The 14,681-nt window shown below is 34.7% G+C and overlaps 1 protein-coding gene across 1 annotated transcript; it reads right to left on the bottom strand.

Moving 5' to 3' along the window:
• Positions 1-2,952: 2,952 nt before the first annotated feature.
• On the bottom strand, positions 2,953-13,098 carry rell2 (RELT like 2). The gene is made up of 5 exons (XM_067382614.1): positions 12,712-13,098; positions 9,402-9,464; positions 9,234-9,297; positions 8,604-8,777; positions 2,953-5,015 (listed from the first exon to the last, which is right to left on the bottom strand). Exons 1-5 carry the CDS (start codon positions 12,908-12,910, stop codon positions 4,325-4,327), a joined length of 1,191 nt encoding a protein of 396 aa, XP_067238715.1. The 5' UTR covers positions 12,911-13,098; the 3' UTR covers positions 2,953-4,324.
• Between the last annotated feature and the right edge of the window lie 1,583 nt (positions 13,099-14,681).

Raw genomic sequence — 14,681 nt, 5'->3', positions numbered from 1 at the left:
AAGTTAGTGCACGGAGATGCAGTTGTAACAAGAAAAAAAAATTAGTTTATTAATCACAATCTCCGGTTTACTTTCCAAAGAAAAAATACAAAACGAAACTTCCAAAATTGCGAAATACAAGTGTGAGCATGCGATTAAAGAAACTGTTGCTCTCCACCCTATTCCCGCCAAACAATTCTAGCTGGCTATTAAGACTTAAACTTTCGCGCCGTAGTGATGCGTCAAGGAGGAGTAGCATTCATATGAACAGGTTAGTCCAAGTATTAAACAATAATCATGACATTTCTTTAAATCGTAATGTTTTGAAATAGAAAATAAATCAATTAAACTTAATCTATTTGGTCTAGTGCACAAGAATCTATATATGGCTCCTACATCCTGACCCCTAATTGTAAATGTTAGGTGAACGTTAAGAAAATATTCCATGTTATCACTTTGCCTACATTATGGCAATGTTACTTATGAATATTCTCTGAACATTCTGAACAAGTCCAAGTCCAACTAAAAGAAAAAAAGTTACATGAACAATGTATAATGTTTTTATGCTAACGTTTTGAGAACAATACTAATGATCAGATAACTTTGTTCATTCTAAACCATGCCAGAAAGTTCTGAGATCGTTCCCTGCTCCACCACATGCTTCACCGTCAGGATGGTATTGTGCAGTTGATGAGCAGTGCCTGTTCCTCCAGAAATGATGCTTGGTTCATGACTGAGGTTCATTAGGTTCATCCTTTAGGTACTTTTTCTTCAGATTTACAGCAGGTGTTTATGTCTCTTCACTAAGGAGATGGAAATCCAGCATTGCTGGTCACCCGCATAAGGCATGTTTTGCAAGCTGGGACCAGCATGGGATGCTGGTGTGCTGGTGGACCAGCATATGTTGTCTTTTGGGTGCTAGTATGATCTGAGGAAGGCCAAAACAAAACTTGCATACATGTTGCACATCACGTTTCTTAGTGTGTGTTCATAGTTAAATAAAGACCAAGACCATTAATTTTTATAAATCATTTAATAAAGAAAAATGCATGTTGCTGGTAGTGGTACACAGTAAAGTCCTATTAAGTATTAAGTTCATTGTTCAGTGTCATCAATGTTAAGGTTTGCATCTGTTTCCTGAGAGTTTCCTGTGGATATTTGGATTAAAGAGTATTTCGTTTTAATCTTCATCTTTGTGTGCTTCCTTTTAGCGGCACCCATGACAACATTACTGACATTACTGACAGATGTAATAAGTACAAATTTCATACACTCATTAATTTATAAAACTTATTTTTTTAATGTTGTGTCTAATGTTGTGTCTAAGGGGCGGTTTACATGACACTGTTTTTTTTAACTAAAACCAGAAAACGTTTCATGCGTTCAGTTAATTTATATGACAACAGCATTTTGGGGGCCTGAAAATGCAAACTTTTGAAAATGGGCTTCAAATTGTATCTTTTTGAAAAGGATACTGCTCTTGTCTCAATCTAAACTACAAAAACGAGAAATTTGTTAAATCAGTGAAAGCCAATTACATGTTCAGTCTACAGGTGCCCAGTGTTTGTTTACAAAGTGCCATCGCCAACTACTGGCCCGGCAGCAGAATACAGCATTTTTAGTTGTTTTCATGAATCCGTGTGAACAGGGATTGTTTTGACTTTGTCATCTGCACACAAAAAACAAAGGAAAAACTTTTTTTTGTCTTTAGTACAGTGTTGTTGTGTAAATGTTCCCTAAAATGTAAATGTAACTCACAATACAAACGTCTTGTTTATTAAACTGTTTTATACAGAAATGCAGAAAGTGTTTAGCACCAACATAAACCAAACACGTCCAAACAAGTGTAGTGCCTGAGACAGATCAGACACACAATTATTTGTTAAATGAGTTGAGAAACTAATTGCAGACTTATTTATTAAACAAAAATGGAGATGGAATATATTAAGAAAAACAGGGTAATGGAAGACACACAATATTTAAAGCAGAGAAATAACCTATTCTGAGGTAGTTTATGTTCTGGGTAAGAGATCTCAAACCAAAATCAGCCGTGAGCAAAGTGACATATTTTATGAAATAAAACCACTTCCCCACGGCATGTGATTGGCTGTTTGCTGCTGACGTCACACTTCATGTGGAAGAGCTCCATGAATTTGGGATTAAGAACTGATTGTTTAAAAAATGCAATAACAAACATATTTGTGCTATTTTCCCAAAAAAAAAAAAAAAAAAAAAAAAAAAAAAAGCACGTAGAGGAAAATTATTTTGGAACTCTATTATTTATAATATTAATTGGAAGACTGATTGGTTAATCCCCTTTAAATATTGTATTAATGATATAACTGAAGGAATACATTTTAAATTTTGAATACCATCAACCCTGTTAAATTATTAATTTCAAGATAGTCTGATATTGATGATTTATGCTCCTTCTGTAAAAGTGAGAAAGCTTTGTTGACTCATTTGTATTTTGATTGTAAAATTACCCAAAGTATTTGGAGGGAATTGGCAGAATTTATTTTTAATTTAGTAAAGGTTAAATACTGTTTTTCATTAAAGGATATTATTGTGTATTATGAAAACAATGTTAACAAAGGTCTTGAATACATTGTTAATTTATATCGCTGGCAAAAATGTAAAGAAAAAAATTTAAATGTATCACAAATGTTTAAGGTGGAATTTGATTGTTTTATGTCTTCTCTGAAATTGTACAAAAAAAAAAAATAACATGTTTAAAATATTAAGATTATTTGTTCTATCTTCCTTAAAAAAAAAAAAAAAAAAAAAAAATCATGGTAGCAACAAAGCTTGATTGGATTTGGTTTTGTCAATTCAAAACTAATCACATAATCCTGACTTTGTTCAACAACTGATGTTGTTCAACATCTTGGTACAGGCCCCTGCATCTCTGCCAGGGATGCCATCTATTTAGCTCCCTTGTGTCATGTGACTGAATTTGGAATATGTGTGTGTTTAAAAGTTTGGAGAGGATCTTCTAGGTAATGTAGTGTGAAGAGGGACTGAAGACAAAAAGACAGAAAGAGTGATATGTTTGCAAAATATTTAAAATTCTGATGCACTAATTCTAGGTCATCGAATGTCAGTAAATTTTTACCATTGAGCATATAACAGGGCTGACTGACATGGATGGTGTAAAAACTTTTTCAACCTTTATTTTAATATTTTATTTTCTATTCTCAAAAACATACATAGGTATACAAAAATTGTACTGAAATGGAAAAAAATGGACTCAATGGAAACCAAGGAAAGATGTCATACATGGGGTAAACTGAGTACAGTTGTAGCAATTTTTGCTTTTTACTGCACAAAAAGTGATTTTTGTCATGAGATGAATTAATCTCTGTCCCCAACATATGTCAAAAACCTGCATATATAGTTCTTATTTAGCACTATTAATGTTTGAAGACAAGGAGCACTTTTGTCACATCTATCAGCTGTAACACTACCTCAGGACTTGCTACTAGTCATGTAATGGTACGGCAATCTTAAACAAATAACATTTTTTAAAAGATTTTGTTTCCATCTTTGCAAAACTTCGGCAAATCCAGTGATTACTTCATCCTCAAAAATTAACTGATAAAAACACCTATGTGCAGACATAATGATAGACTGAAAAGTGTTTTCCAGTCTTATGTGCAATATGCATCAGATTGTTATAGCGAGACGGTAACATCTGAGGCTGAGACTACTTCTCCATACTGTATCTCTTGCTCCAAATTAAAATGTACTTCACAGAGAAAGAATTTAAGAGGTAAGTAGTTAATAAGTAATGTTTGTCCCTCTTCTTTTCAGTGATGACTTTTCAAACTTTCAAAACCCAGAAATTTCAGCTAATCACACAATTGCCCATGACATCAAATGTATTTTGGCAGCGGATGAGTGGTGCCAAGCCATCTGGATGAGTGGTGAAATGTCTTTAAATAGAAATGTTCATATTTCTATTCATTGATGACCTGCATAACTGACAATCTTGGTTTTGCAGTCATATATACATGACACAAGTTTAAATAGTTCATGTATATTCCCCTATAACTCAACTGAGTACAGTGTTATTTTAATATGAGCTATGATTGCACTGAATTAAGCTGCATTCTAAAGATGAGAACAGAAAACACCAAATTGTCAATATATTTTAGTGCCATTGCTTTTTGATTAGGCCCATCATATTTATAGATTTAATATGCAATTAATTGAGAACAAAGTGTATTTTTGGTAAAAGCAGTGTTGTGGCAAATTACAAGTTTTCAGTTTTCTAAGTCTCGCTCTCAATAAACAATTGTCTGACCATCTTATAATTTTATTATGTTATGCTTGTGGGGCTGAATCATATCTGCTGATTGTCTGTACTCTCCTGACTAACTTGGCCAGTCTTAACGTCCTTGTGTTTTGTTGCATCATCTCCTCTATAGTCAGCAGCAGCTGCAGGTGGGATGACAGTCTCTTCCGTAGTTCGTACCACCGAAAATCTAGAGCAGCCATTAGAACTATTGGGAACAATCTCTGTTGTGTTTGTGCTTAATTTGTCTTGCGATTTCACACATGAAGTCGCTTCATCAGCCTTTTCATTCTCTAGGCTGGTCTCCTCTAATTTACTACCAGAGCCTTTATTTGATTTTTCATCTACAGCTGTTTCATCAGTGGGAGACAGCGCAACTGAGCTCAAGCCTTCTTCTAGAGAGAAAGAAAACTGATCAGCAGTGGTTGACGCCTCTTTGTCCTCCTCAAACACTTCCTGTCCCCCTTTGGTCTCCACAGGATTACCAGCCTTATAGAAGCCGAGCAATGTGACACTCTTCTTCCGTTTGCCTCCATTTGGGACTTTGCCGTTGGTTGCTCCAGTGTCTTTGAACATGTTGCGGATGTTGTATTCCTCTTGATGTTTTTTTGAAGTGTCTTTCAATCCCGCCCTGCCATCAGAGAGGGTTGTGTCAGTTGATGCGTTTCCTGCCTTAGAGGTAGGAAGATTCTGTGAACCTTGAAGGCTGTTTCTTTTCTCCATGTGGGTGACACGAAATCTGTGAATTTGAAGTAAGTGTTTGTTAAGTCAGCTTGACTGTATTCTGTCAATTTTGCAAATAATGCAAATATTAATTTTAGTCAAAAGTCTGGACACACTTGACAGTTTATGTTTCTCATTATCTCAGAATGACCTAAAGGATAATGCCTAAATGCTTAAAATTATAAATTTTAATCATGCTTACACATGAATTTATTTACAAACCTGGATCAACATTATCATGTTCAATTTTTTTGTTCATATTCATTCAAAATACATTAAAATGCAATTCATACATTCACTGACTTGAATACTTTCATTTTGATATTCATTTTGATTCATATTTAGTGTATAAATTAAAAAATGTTAGGGTGTCCTGTTCCAATATTATAATAATAAAAAACCTTCATTAAAGGTGCCCTAGAATTGAAAATTGAATTTATCTCAGCATAGATAAATAATTAGAGTTCTGTACATGGAAATGACATACAGTGAGTCTCAAACACCATTGTTTCCTCTTTCTTATGTAAATTTGATTTGTGCAAAAGACCAGTGAAGAACAGGCAAATCTCAACATAACACCAACTGTGACGCAACGGTCGGGATCATTAATATGTACGCCCTCAACTTTTGCATATACCAGCCCATGTTCAAGGCATTAGACAAGCCCGTATTAAAGTCTGGAGCAGCACAGCTGACACAGCACAGACTTTATGCAGGTAAGCAAGCAAGGACAACAGCGAAAAATGGCAGATGGAGCAATAATAACTGACATGATACATGATATCATGATATTTTTAGTGATATTTGTAAACTGTCTTTCTAAATGTTTTGTTAGCATGTTGCTAATGTATTGTTAAATATGGTTAAAGTTACCATCGTTTCTTACTGTATTCACAGAGACGAGCCGTCGTTATTTCCATTATTAAACTGTATAATTTATAAACACAACTTCATTCTTTATAAATCTCTCCAACAGTGTGTAATGTTAGCTTCAGCCACGGAGCATAGTCTCAAACTCATTCAGAATCAAATGTAAACATCCAAATAAATACTATACTTACATGATCCGATATGCTGCATGACGAATGTTTTGTAAAGATCCATTTTGAGGGTTATATTAGCTGTGTGAACTTTGCTTATGCAATGTATTATAGAGTTGCGAGCTTGGGGGAGGGGAGCGCGAGCGTTTAAAGGGGATGCGCGCTGAATCGCCACATTTATAATTATGCCCCAAAATAGGCAGTTAAAAAACTGAATAAATAAATAAATAAATAAATAAAAATTTATGGGGTATTTTAAGCTGAAACTTCACAGACACATTCAGGGGACACCTTAGACTTATATTACATCTTGTGAAAAAGCGTTCTATGGCACCTTTAAAAGAAAACCTAAGTGGTAGGCTATAGCATATTTATGGCATCTTTTATTATTATTATTAGAGGGGAGAAAAAATAAAAAAGGAAAGGAAAAAAGAAAATGGAAAAATGAATCTTTTGCCCACCAAATCAAAATCACATGGTGCAACCAACATAAAACATGCTGGCCCTTGTGATTTTCTATCAAGGTCAATAAGTCTCTTAAAATAACAGATAAATTTATCTTTTATGAGAAGGTGGAGCAGTTCAGTGGTAAAAGCCAGGTGTGTCTCCCCACACATATAATTATATATCTATATTTCGAAAAATAAATTCTATTTATAAATGTATAAATTCATATTATTTGTAAAAAAAAACAACCTTTTATTAGGGTCAAGTCATTTATTTATATAGCCCTTTATACCGTTTAGATTCAGAGCAGCTTCGCAGTACCAAAAGGAAATAACTGTCACGTGTCTGATCCGTTTCCCTCCATTGTGTTTTTGGTTCAGTCCTGTGACTTAGTTTCCCTCTGTCTGTTTTATATGTCATTATAGTCACCTGTGTCCTGTTAATTAACTCACTAGTCGCTTTGTTTGCCCTGTGTACTTGAGCCTTCTGTTCTCCCTTTGTCTCTGTCCATTCTCGATTGTAGTACTGTGGTTTCTGAGTAAGTACATAAGATTCTGAATATTTTGTGATTAAAGTCTGCCTTATAGAATTATTCCTTGTTGTGAGAGTTCCTAAAATACAACATAACGTAACAATAACAGTGTTAATGTTGTAGAATTGATCAGCTATGATATTACCTTAATTTTAGCTGTAAAGCAGCTCTAAAGGAGAAAATAGTGTCATTATAATAGTGTCAGGAGCACAAATTCTATCAAGTGACAGAATGGACAAAAGAAAAAGAAAAAACTTTTGGAGAAACCAAGCTCAGTCTGTTGGTCAGTTCTACTCTAGCCTTTGTAGGGAGGGAAAATATATTATTGCTTTTTCATTTTACTTAAACCTTTTGAAATTAATTTAAAGGCATAGTTCACCCAAAAATGAAAATTTGATGTTTATCTGCTTACCAACATTGGCATCTAACATGTGGTGACTTATTTTCAGTAGAACACAAATGATGATTTTTAACTCCAACCGTTGTGGTCTGTCAGTCCTATAATGCGTGCCAGTGGGAACTTTGTCTATAAGAGTCAAAAAAACATGCACAGACAAATCCAAACTAAACCCTGCGGCTCATGACGACACATTGATGTCCTAAGACACGAAATGATTGATTTGTGCGAGAAACCAAACAGTATTTATATAATTTTTTACCTCTAAAACAACACTATGTCCAACTGCCCTCCACGTCCGGTGTGTGAGGTCTGAACATGCTCTGACAATGGAAGTGATCTGTCGCACTCATTGAAGCAAAGCGCGAGAGATCACTTCCGTCATCAGAACGCGTTTTTTACCTCAATAACCGGATGTGCAGGGCAGTTGGACATAATGGTGTTTTAGAGATAAAAAATGATATAAATACTGTTCAGTTTCTCGCATAAACTGATCATTTCGTGTCTTAGGACATCAATGTGTCGTCACGAGCCGCAGGGTTTAGTTTGGATTTGTCTGTGCTTGTTTTTTTGACTCTTATAGACGAAGTTCCCACTGACACACATTATACGACTGATAGACGGCAACAATTGGAGTTAAAAATCATAATTTGTGTTCTACTGAAGAAACAAAGTCATCTACATCTTGGATGCCCTGGGGGTAAGCAGATAAAGATCAAATTTTCATTTATGGGTGAACTATCCCTTTAAACTTTTTCAAAACCATATGAAACATTAATACAAAGAGAACATGTATTTTAAACAAAATATTGTAAAGAATTTCCCTTTCTTTATCACTGATACGCTTGCCATATATCTAATAATTTTTTTTTTTAGTCCCAGTGTCCATTATACATGTGAACTCCTGTAATGCTGTTTTAAAAAAAATGTACAAACTATGCACCTCTAGAATTTAGGATTCTATTTTTTTTTTTTTTTTTTTTTTTTTAAGAAGCTATTGTACTATATTGTTATAGCTACTATATTATACCGTTTCGCTTCCACATTTTTGGTCATGTTCAAACTTGTGTTTGTGGTATTTCATGTTTTTGAAGACTTTAGCATTATTCTAAAATGTGGAGCAGTAATAAAGAATGAGTGTGTCCATTACTGTACCTTTTTGAATGATAACAGATAACAGAGTCTCACCTTCCCACAGAAAACACAGTCTGCTCCGCTGGTCGAGCTTTGCTTCTAGCCACACGGCTTCTGCGTCGTGTTTTTAATATATGTCCTTGCATACAGTGGACACAAGAGCTAATTTCACCACCCAGATGAACTGTATGATGGTGAAGGGGAAGACCACTATCTTTGTGATGTAACCTGGTTAGAAAAAAAAAAATTACTTTAGTAAAACTGAAATGGCTACTGTTCCTCTATTACATTTGCATTAGTTCATTTCATTCAGTGTGTAAACTAAGTGACACATCTACATGTCTTTGCTTGGCCTACATCATTGTGAGGTATGTAGGGCCAATGTACTAAAAAAATAAATTTTTAAACAAATATCTGAAAACAAACTGGAAGTGAAAGACCTTATATAATCTCAGTGTATGCAGTTCACATTATATCAAACATACACACACACACACACACACACACACACACACACACACACACACACACACACACACACACACACACACACACACACATATATATGTTTATATGCAAAGTTGATATCTCATCTTTGAGTCCACCAAAATGTAGTGGTTGGTGTTTTTTATCAGACTATTGAACAAAATAAATATTTAAAAATCACAAATATAATGATTATACCGTGGATCGTGATGCTCACAAACATTTTGGCCAACCAACATGTCTTTGAAGGCCTCCATATTTGCTGTGACAAAAAATAGCAAAACAAGTGGTGAAAATCATTTAAATACTTAAATACCAAATAAAATAGTAAATTCTGCAGAATAGAAAATAACAAATTATCTGTACCTTCATTCTCAATGATGCATTTCAGAATTTGTTCCACAGTGTCTTGACTGTCTTCTGATTCATCTGGGCAAAAACAGTTTTCTGATATTTAATTATGGTAATGATTACATTACAAATTGGATGAACTGAGCAAAAACATACTGTGTATTTGTTCAGTTTAAAGGGGCTATATGTAAGAATTTTCACATATTTTCAGTTTTTGTAATGTCAATGTGTGTACATCTTGTAATGAAACTTAAAAAACGAGACCATCCCTGACTTCCTAGGTTGTCTATTAAAGCCTGTAGAATGATTCCTATTGTGAAGTACTCGGGCTGGTTTCCCTGGGAAAATTCAAAGGATTTGACAGTTATGCTCCCAAGAGACTCTCTTCCGTTCTATGACATGTGAAAGGAATGCTTATAGAATATTCAGGATAATGCCGAAAGAGCTATTCTGTACTAAAATGTCAATGTGTCATGCAAAGTGATTATTTCAAACTATAATCTCATATAGCAAGATCTATAGATCTAGTCTCAAGTATACTTTTTAATCAAACCAGGGCCGGCCCAAGCCTTTATGGGGCCCTAAGCAGAATTTTATTTGGGGGCCCCTTAGTTAAAACAACTTATAAATAGTATCTTCTTATATAAAAAATAATTGTAAATGTACAAAACGCACAATATTAAATTAAATACTTAAATAATGCCATAAAATGAACAGATCAGATGGACCTGTAACAAGATAACAATAATAAATGTATTAACATGTATAACATACTATTATATAAAATGATTAACCCAAAAATGAAAATTCTGTCATTTACTCACTCTCAAGTTGTTTTAAACCTGAATGAGTTTCTTTCTTCTGTGGCACATAAAAGTTTTTTTGAAGAATGTGGGTAACCAAACAGTTGCTGGTCACCAGTGACTTCCATAGTATATATATATATATATATATTTTTTTTTTTTTTTTTTTTTTTAAGTCAATGGGGACCAGCAACTGTTTGGTTATCCACATTCTTCAAAATGTTCATCATAAGAAAGAAATCAATATAGGTTTGCAACAACATGAGAAAGAGTGAATAATGACAGGATTTTCATTTTTGGGTGAACTATTCCTTTAAGAACTGCACGCATCTAATAAAAAGACAAACATACAATTTTCTCTCAAATGGTTACTTTCAGTTTAGACATAACCAACTGTGTTTATGTAAACCTCGTGTGTATTTGACAGTATTGGTGCAATCAGACGTAATCGGGCACTGTTTGGCAGGCTTTTAGTGTGAGCGTGCTTCGGGTATATGCACTCAGAACAGTACGTAAATGAAATGTTTAACCGGCAAGGCTTTAAAGCACATGCATATAATGAATTTTTGTCATTACGAATAAGTGCAGTGTCCTGTGAGTGCATCTCTACCGCTGTGTTAAAGGGTTAGTTCACCCAAAAATGAAAATTATGTCATTAATTACTCAACCTTATGTCGTTCCACACCCGTCAGACCTTAGTTCATCTTCGGAACACAAATCAAGATATTTTTGATAAAGTAAGATGGCTCAGGCCTGCTTTTCCAGCAATAACACTCCCTTTTTCAATGCCCAGAAAACTACTAAAAACATATTTAAAACGATTCATGTGACTACAGTGGTTCAACCTTAATATTATAAAGCGACTAGAATACTTTTTGTGCGCCAAAAATAACAAAATACAACTTTATTCAACAATATAGTGATGGGAGATTTCAAAACACTGCTTCATGAAGCTTCGAAGCTTAACGAATCACTTGTTTTGAATCAGTGGTTCACGTATTTACATTAAGACCCTTATCAAACTGTCAAAGTCACATGAACTACTGAAGTTTCAAAACACTCATGACGTAATGAAGCCTCGTTTACTGAAATCTTGGGGTTTTGGTGCTCTGGACCACTGATTCAAAACAAATGAATCGTTAAGCTTCAAAGCTTTATGAAGCAGTGTTTGGAATTCACCCATCACTAGATATTGTGGAATAAAGTTGCTATTTTGTTATTTTTGGCGCACAAAAATATTCTTGTCACTTTATAATATTAAGGTTGAACCACTGTAGTAACATGAACTATTTTAAATATGTTTTTAGTAGCTTTCTGGGCATGAAAAAGGGAGTGTTATTGCTGGCAACGCAGGCCTCACTGAGCCATCAGATTTTTATCAAAAATATCTTAATTTGTGTACTGAAGATGAACATATGTCAAAAAGACATTCTATATATAGCCCCTTTAAAGGGTTAGTTCACCCAAAAATGTGAATTCTCTCATCAGTTACTCACTCCCATGTTGTTTTAAACCCATAAGACATTCATTCATCTTTGAAACTCAAATGAAGTTCTTTATAATGAAATCTGAGAGCTTTCTGTCCCACCATTGACAGTGTACACAACTACCACTTTTAAGCCTCAGAAAGGTGGTAAAGACATCATTAAAGTAATCCATGTGACTCCAGTGGTTTAACCTCAATTTTATGAAGCGACGCTAGTGCTTTGTTTGTGCAAAAAAACATAATTTACCGTTTTATTTACAAAATATTAATATCCAACATGTGTTCACGCAACAACGTCTGCTTTTGCGTCAACAACACACATGCATTGTTGTGCTCTCGTGAACGCACAAAAAACAAAAACAAAAATTTACCACTTTATTTAAAAGATATTAATCTCTAACACGTTCACGAGAGCATAACAATACAAACAAAGCACTCGCGGCACTTCATAAAATTGCACATAAGGTTAATCATGCCATGGATCAAGCCGACTAAATTAACTCCCAAATTAACTGTGTCAAAATTGGCTTTTTGAGTGCTGAGGATTTATATCCCTTATACTGTTAATAAAGTGACTATTAAAGTGACTATTGTGCAATCGTGCTACTGTGTTTGCAATCTCTTGTCTTATGGAAGTGTCTGTTTAATGTGATTGATGATAAACCTTGTTGGCAAAGGTCATGTTCACTAATTTCACTCACCATTTATTTTTGTGAAAACAGTAAATATCACTATTTATATAAATAGCATCTACCTATTTTACACCACCATGTTTTATTAAAGGGGGGTTGTGGAAAAAATACTGCTTTTTTGATCATATTACTAGATTATACAAGCAAATAATTAAAAAAAAAGTGATTATGAGGCTCTGAGGGATGTCTTGGTATTAAGCCAAGGAATTTGGAGAGAAATAAAACCTCCATGGGAAACCTCCAAAGATACCGAAAATAAAAAGACAAGAAACTATGATCTTTAAACAGTGTGGATTTTGTATAAAACTGCATATTTTTCTAAAACAAAGGTTGAAATTACTTGCCATCTTTGTCTGTCCCCAGTTTGTCTTCACAATCTTCTTCATCCTCTTCCAGTTGACAGCGGTAGCCCTTCGTCTTCAATAAGTGACAGATTAGGAAACCCAGAAGGCCAGTGATGAAGAAGAAAAAGACAAGGAGGAAGATTATGTATGTTGGAGGGGGATCGGGATCACCCACAATGGGTGTCTCTTGGTCAGTCATCCCACTATCTTCTTTGCAAAGGCAGTTAGCTGCAAATTGGACAAAAGGATGGCAGTTACATTTATACAGCAGGTAATGCTCACACAACCTAAAACTATTTTCTCTCCAGCATTGAGAAAGTCGTCTTTGTCACGCCATCTAACTCTCTTGGCTCAGAGAGATAATCAGCTGCTCAGATCCAACGGGGTATATTTCCTGTTAGCAAGTACCTTTATCTTGCCATCCAGGCATGTGGTGAGAGGAGCTCAGCCCACACCCTCTGTTTTCACTCAGCGACCGATATACATTGCAACTTCAAAAGCCTGCAAAACATTTCTCATTCTGTTGTTTTAACATTCGAATTTTATAGCTGATAACATAAAAAATATTCCTGAATGACTGCCATAAAAGCCAATGGAGTAACTTTTGGAGTACAGTATATTTTCCACCCTTTCCCATGTCTATTCACAAAAACAACAGTTTAAATGAGGCAACTGGATTGATATTGGGCTTGCTAGTTTACCTGCGTTTTACCAAATCTACCACCCCTATACAAGGTCCACCCCTATACATACCAGTCAGGGGTGTTAGGCAGAAAATTCATATGAATTAGCCACCTATTTTCCAAAACGTAAAATAGTTATGCAATTATATAGTGCCATGAGATTGTGTTGGGGTCTACAAATAACAGCCCTTTTTTCACTGCAGCATATAAGTAGAGCAACAGTATAACTGCAACAGCATTGACAGTGCTGTGGATCGTATTGTGTATTTCCTTTAAAGGGTTAGTTCACCCAAAAATTCTGTCATTTATTACTCACCCTCATGCCGTTCCACACCCATAAGACCTTTGTTAATCTCGTAACACAAATTAAGATATTTCAGTTGAAATCTGATGGCTCAGTGAGGCCTCCATAGGGAGCAATGACATCTCCTCTCTCAAGATCCGTTAATGTACTAAAAACATATTTAAATCAGTTCATGAGAGTACAGTGGTTCAATATTAATATTATAAAGCGACGAGAATATTTTTGGTGCGCCAAAAAAAATAAAAATAAATAACGACTTATTTAGTGATGGCCGATTTCAAAACACTGCTTCAGGAAGATTTGGAGCATAAATGAATCAGTGTATCGAAGAATTTTATATTGAAAAGACTGAATTGTTTTGAAAACGGAACAAGACGCAACTGACAAATGCTTTGACTAGCGCTGTTAGTCATGTGAAAACCCCTTAAATGTTCATAGGACATTTATACATCAGACATTTAAACAGATTTTTTATTATTTGTTTTTATTATTATTATTATTATTATTATGAACTTAGGACTGACCTGAGGAAAAATGCTAAATCTGAATGCAGCTAATAAACTCGCTCAGTCGATCTCTGTCTCACAATACTACTACATAATACAGTAAGCTTCAATGAACAATATCAACTGAGAACATACAGTTTATGTTGCTAAGAGTGGTTGCTAAGGGTGTTGTGTAGCGATACACAGAACCGTTGGGTGAAGCGGTCATAGCCGTGTTTTATCGTGAATAAAACACAGCTATTGACCAATCAGAATCAAGGACAGGAACTAACTGTTTTATAAAAGCTGCTTAAATGTTTCAGATTCAGTCAGATTTACCTGTGTGCCTGTTTCAAGCCTGACAGATGTCCTTTTTTTTTTTTTCAAAGAATGAGTAGCTTACCCCTTTATTTTGTGTTTCTCCATTAACGGCTACATTTCAAAACATAAAATAACAAAGATAACTTTGTTAATAACAAAATAGCAGAGAATGATATG

Source organism: Chanodichthys erythropterus, chromosome 1, assembly GCF_024489055.1.
Source record: "Chanodichthys erythropterus isolate Z2021 chromosome 1, ASM2448905v1, whole genome shotgun sequence".
In the NCBI taxonomy this organism is placed as follows: domain Eukaryota; kingdom Metazoa; phylum Chordata; class Actinopteri; order Cypriniformes; family Xenocyprididae; genus Chanodichthys; species Chanodichthys erythropterus.
This window is presented reverse-complemented; position numbering and strand designations above follow the sequence as displayed.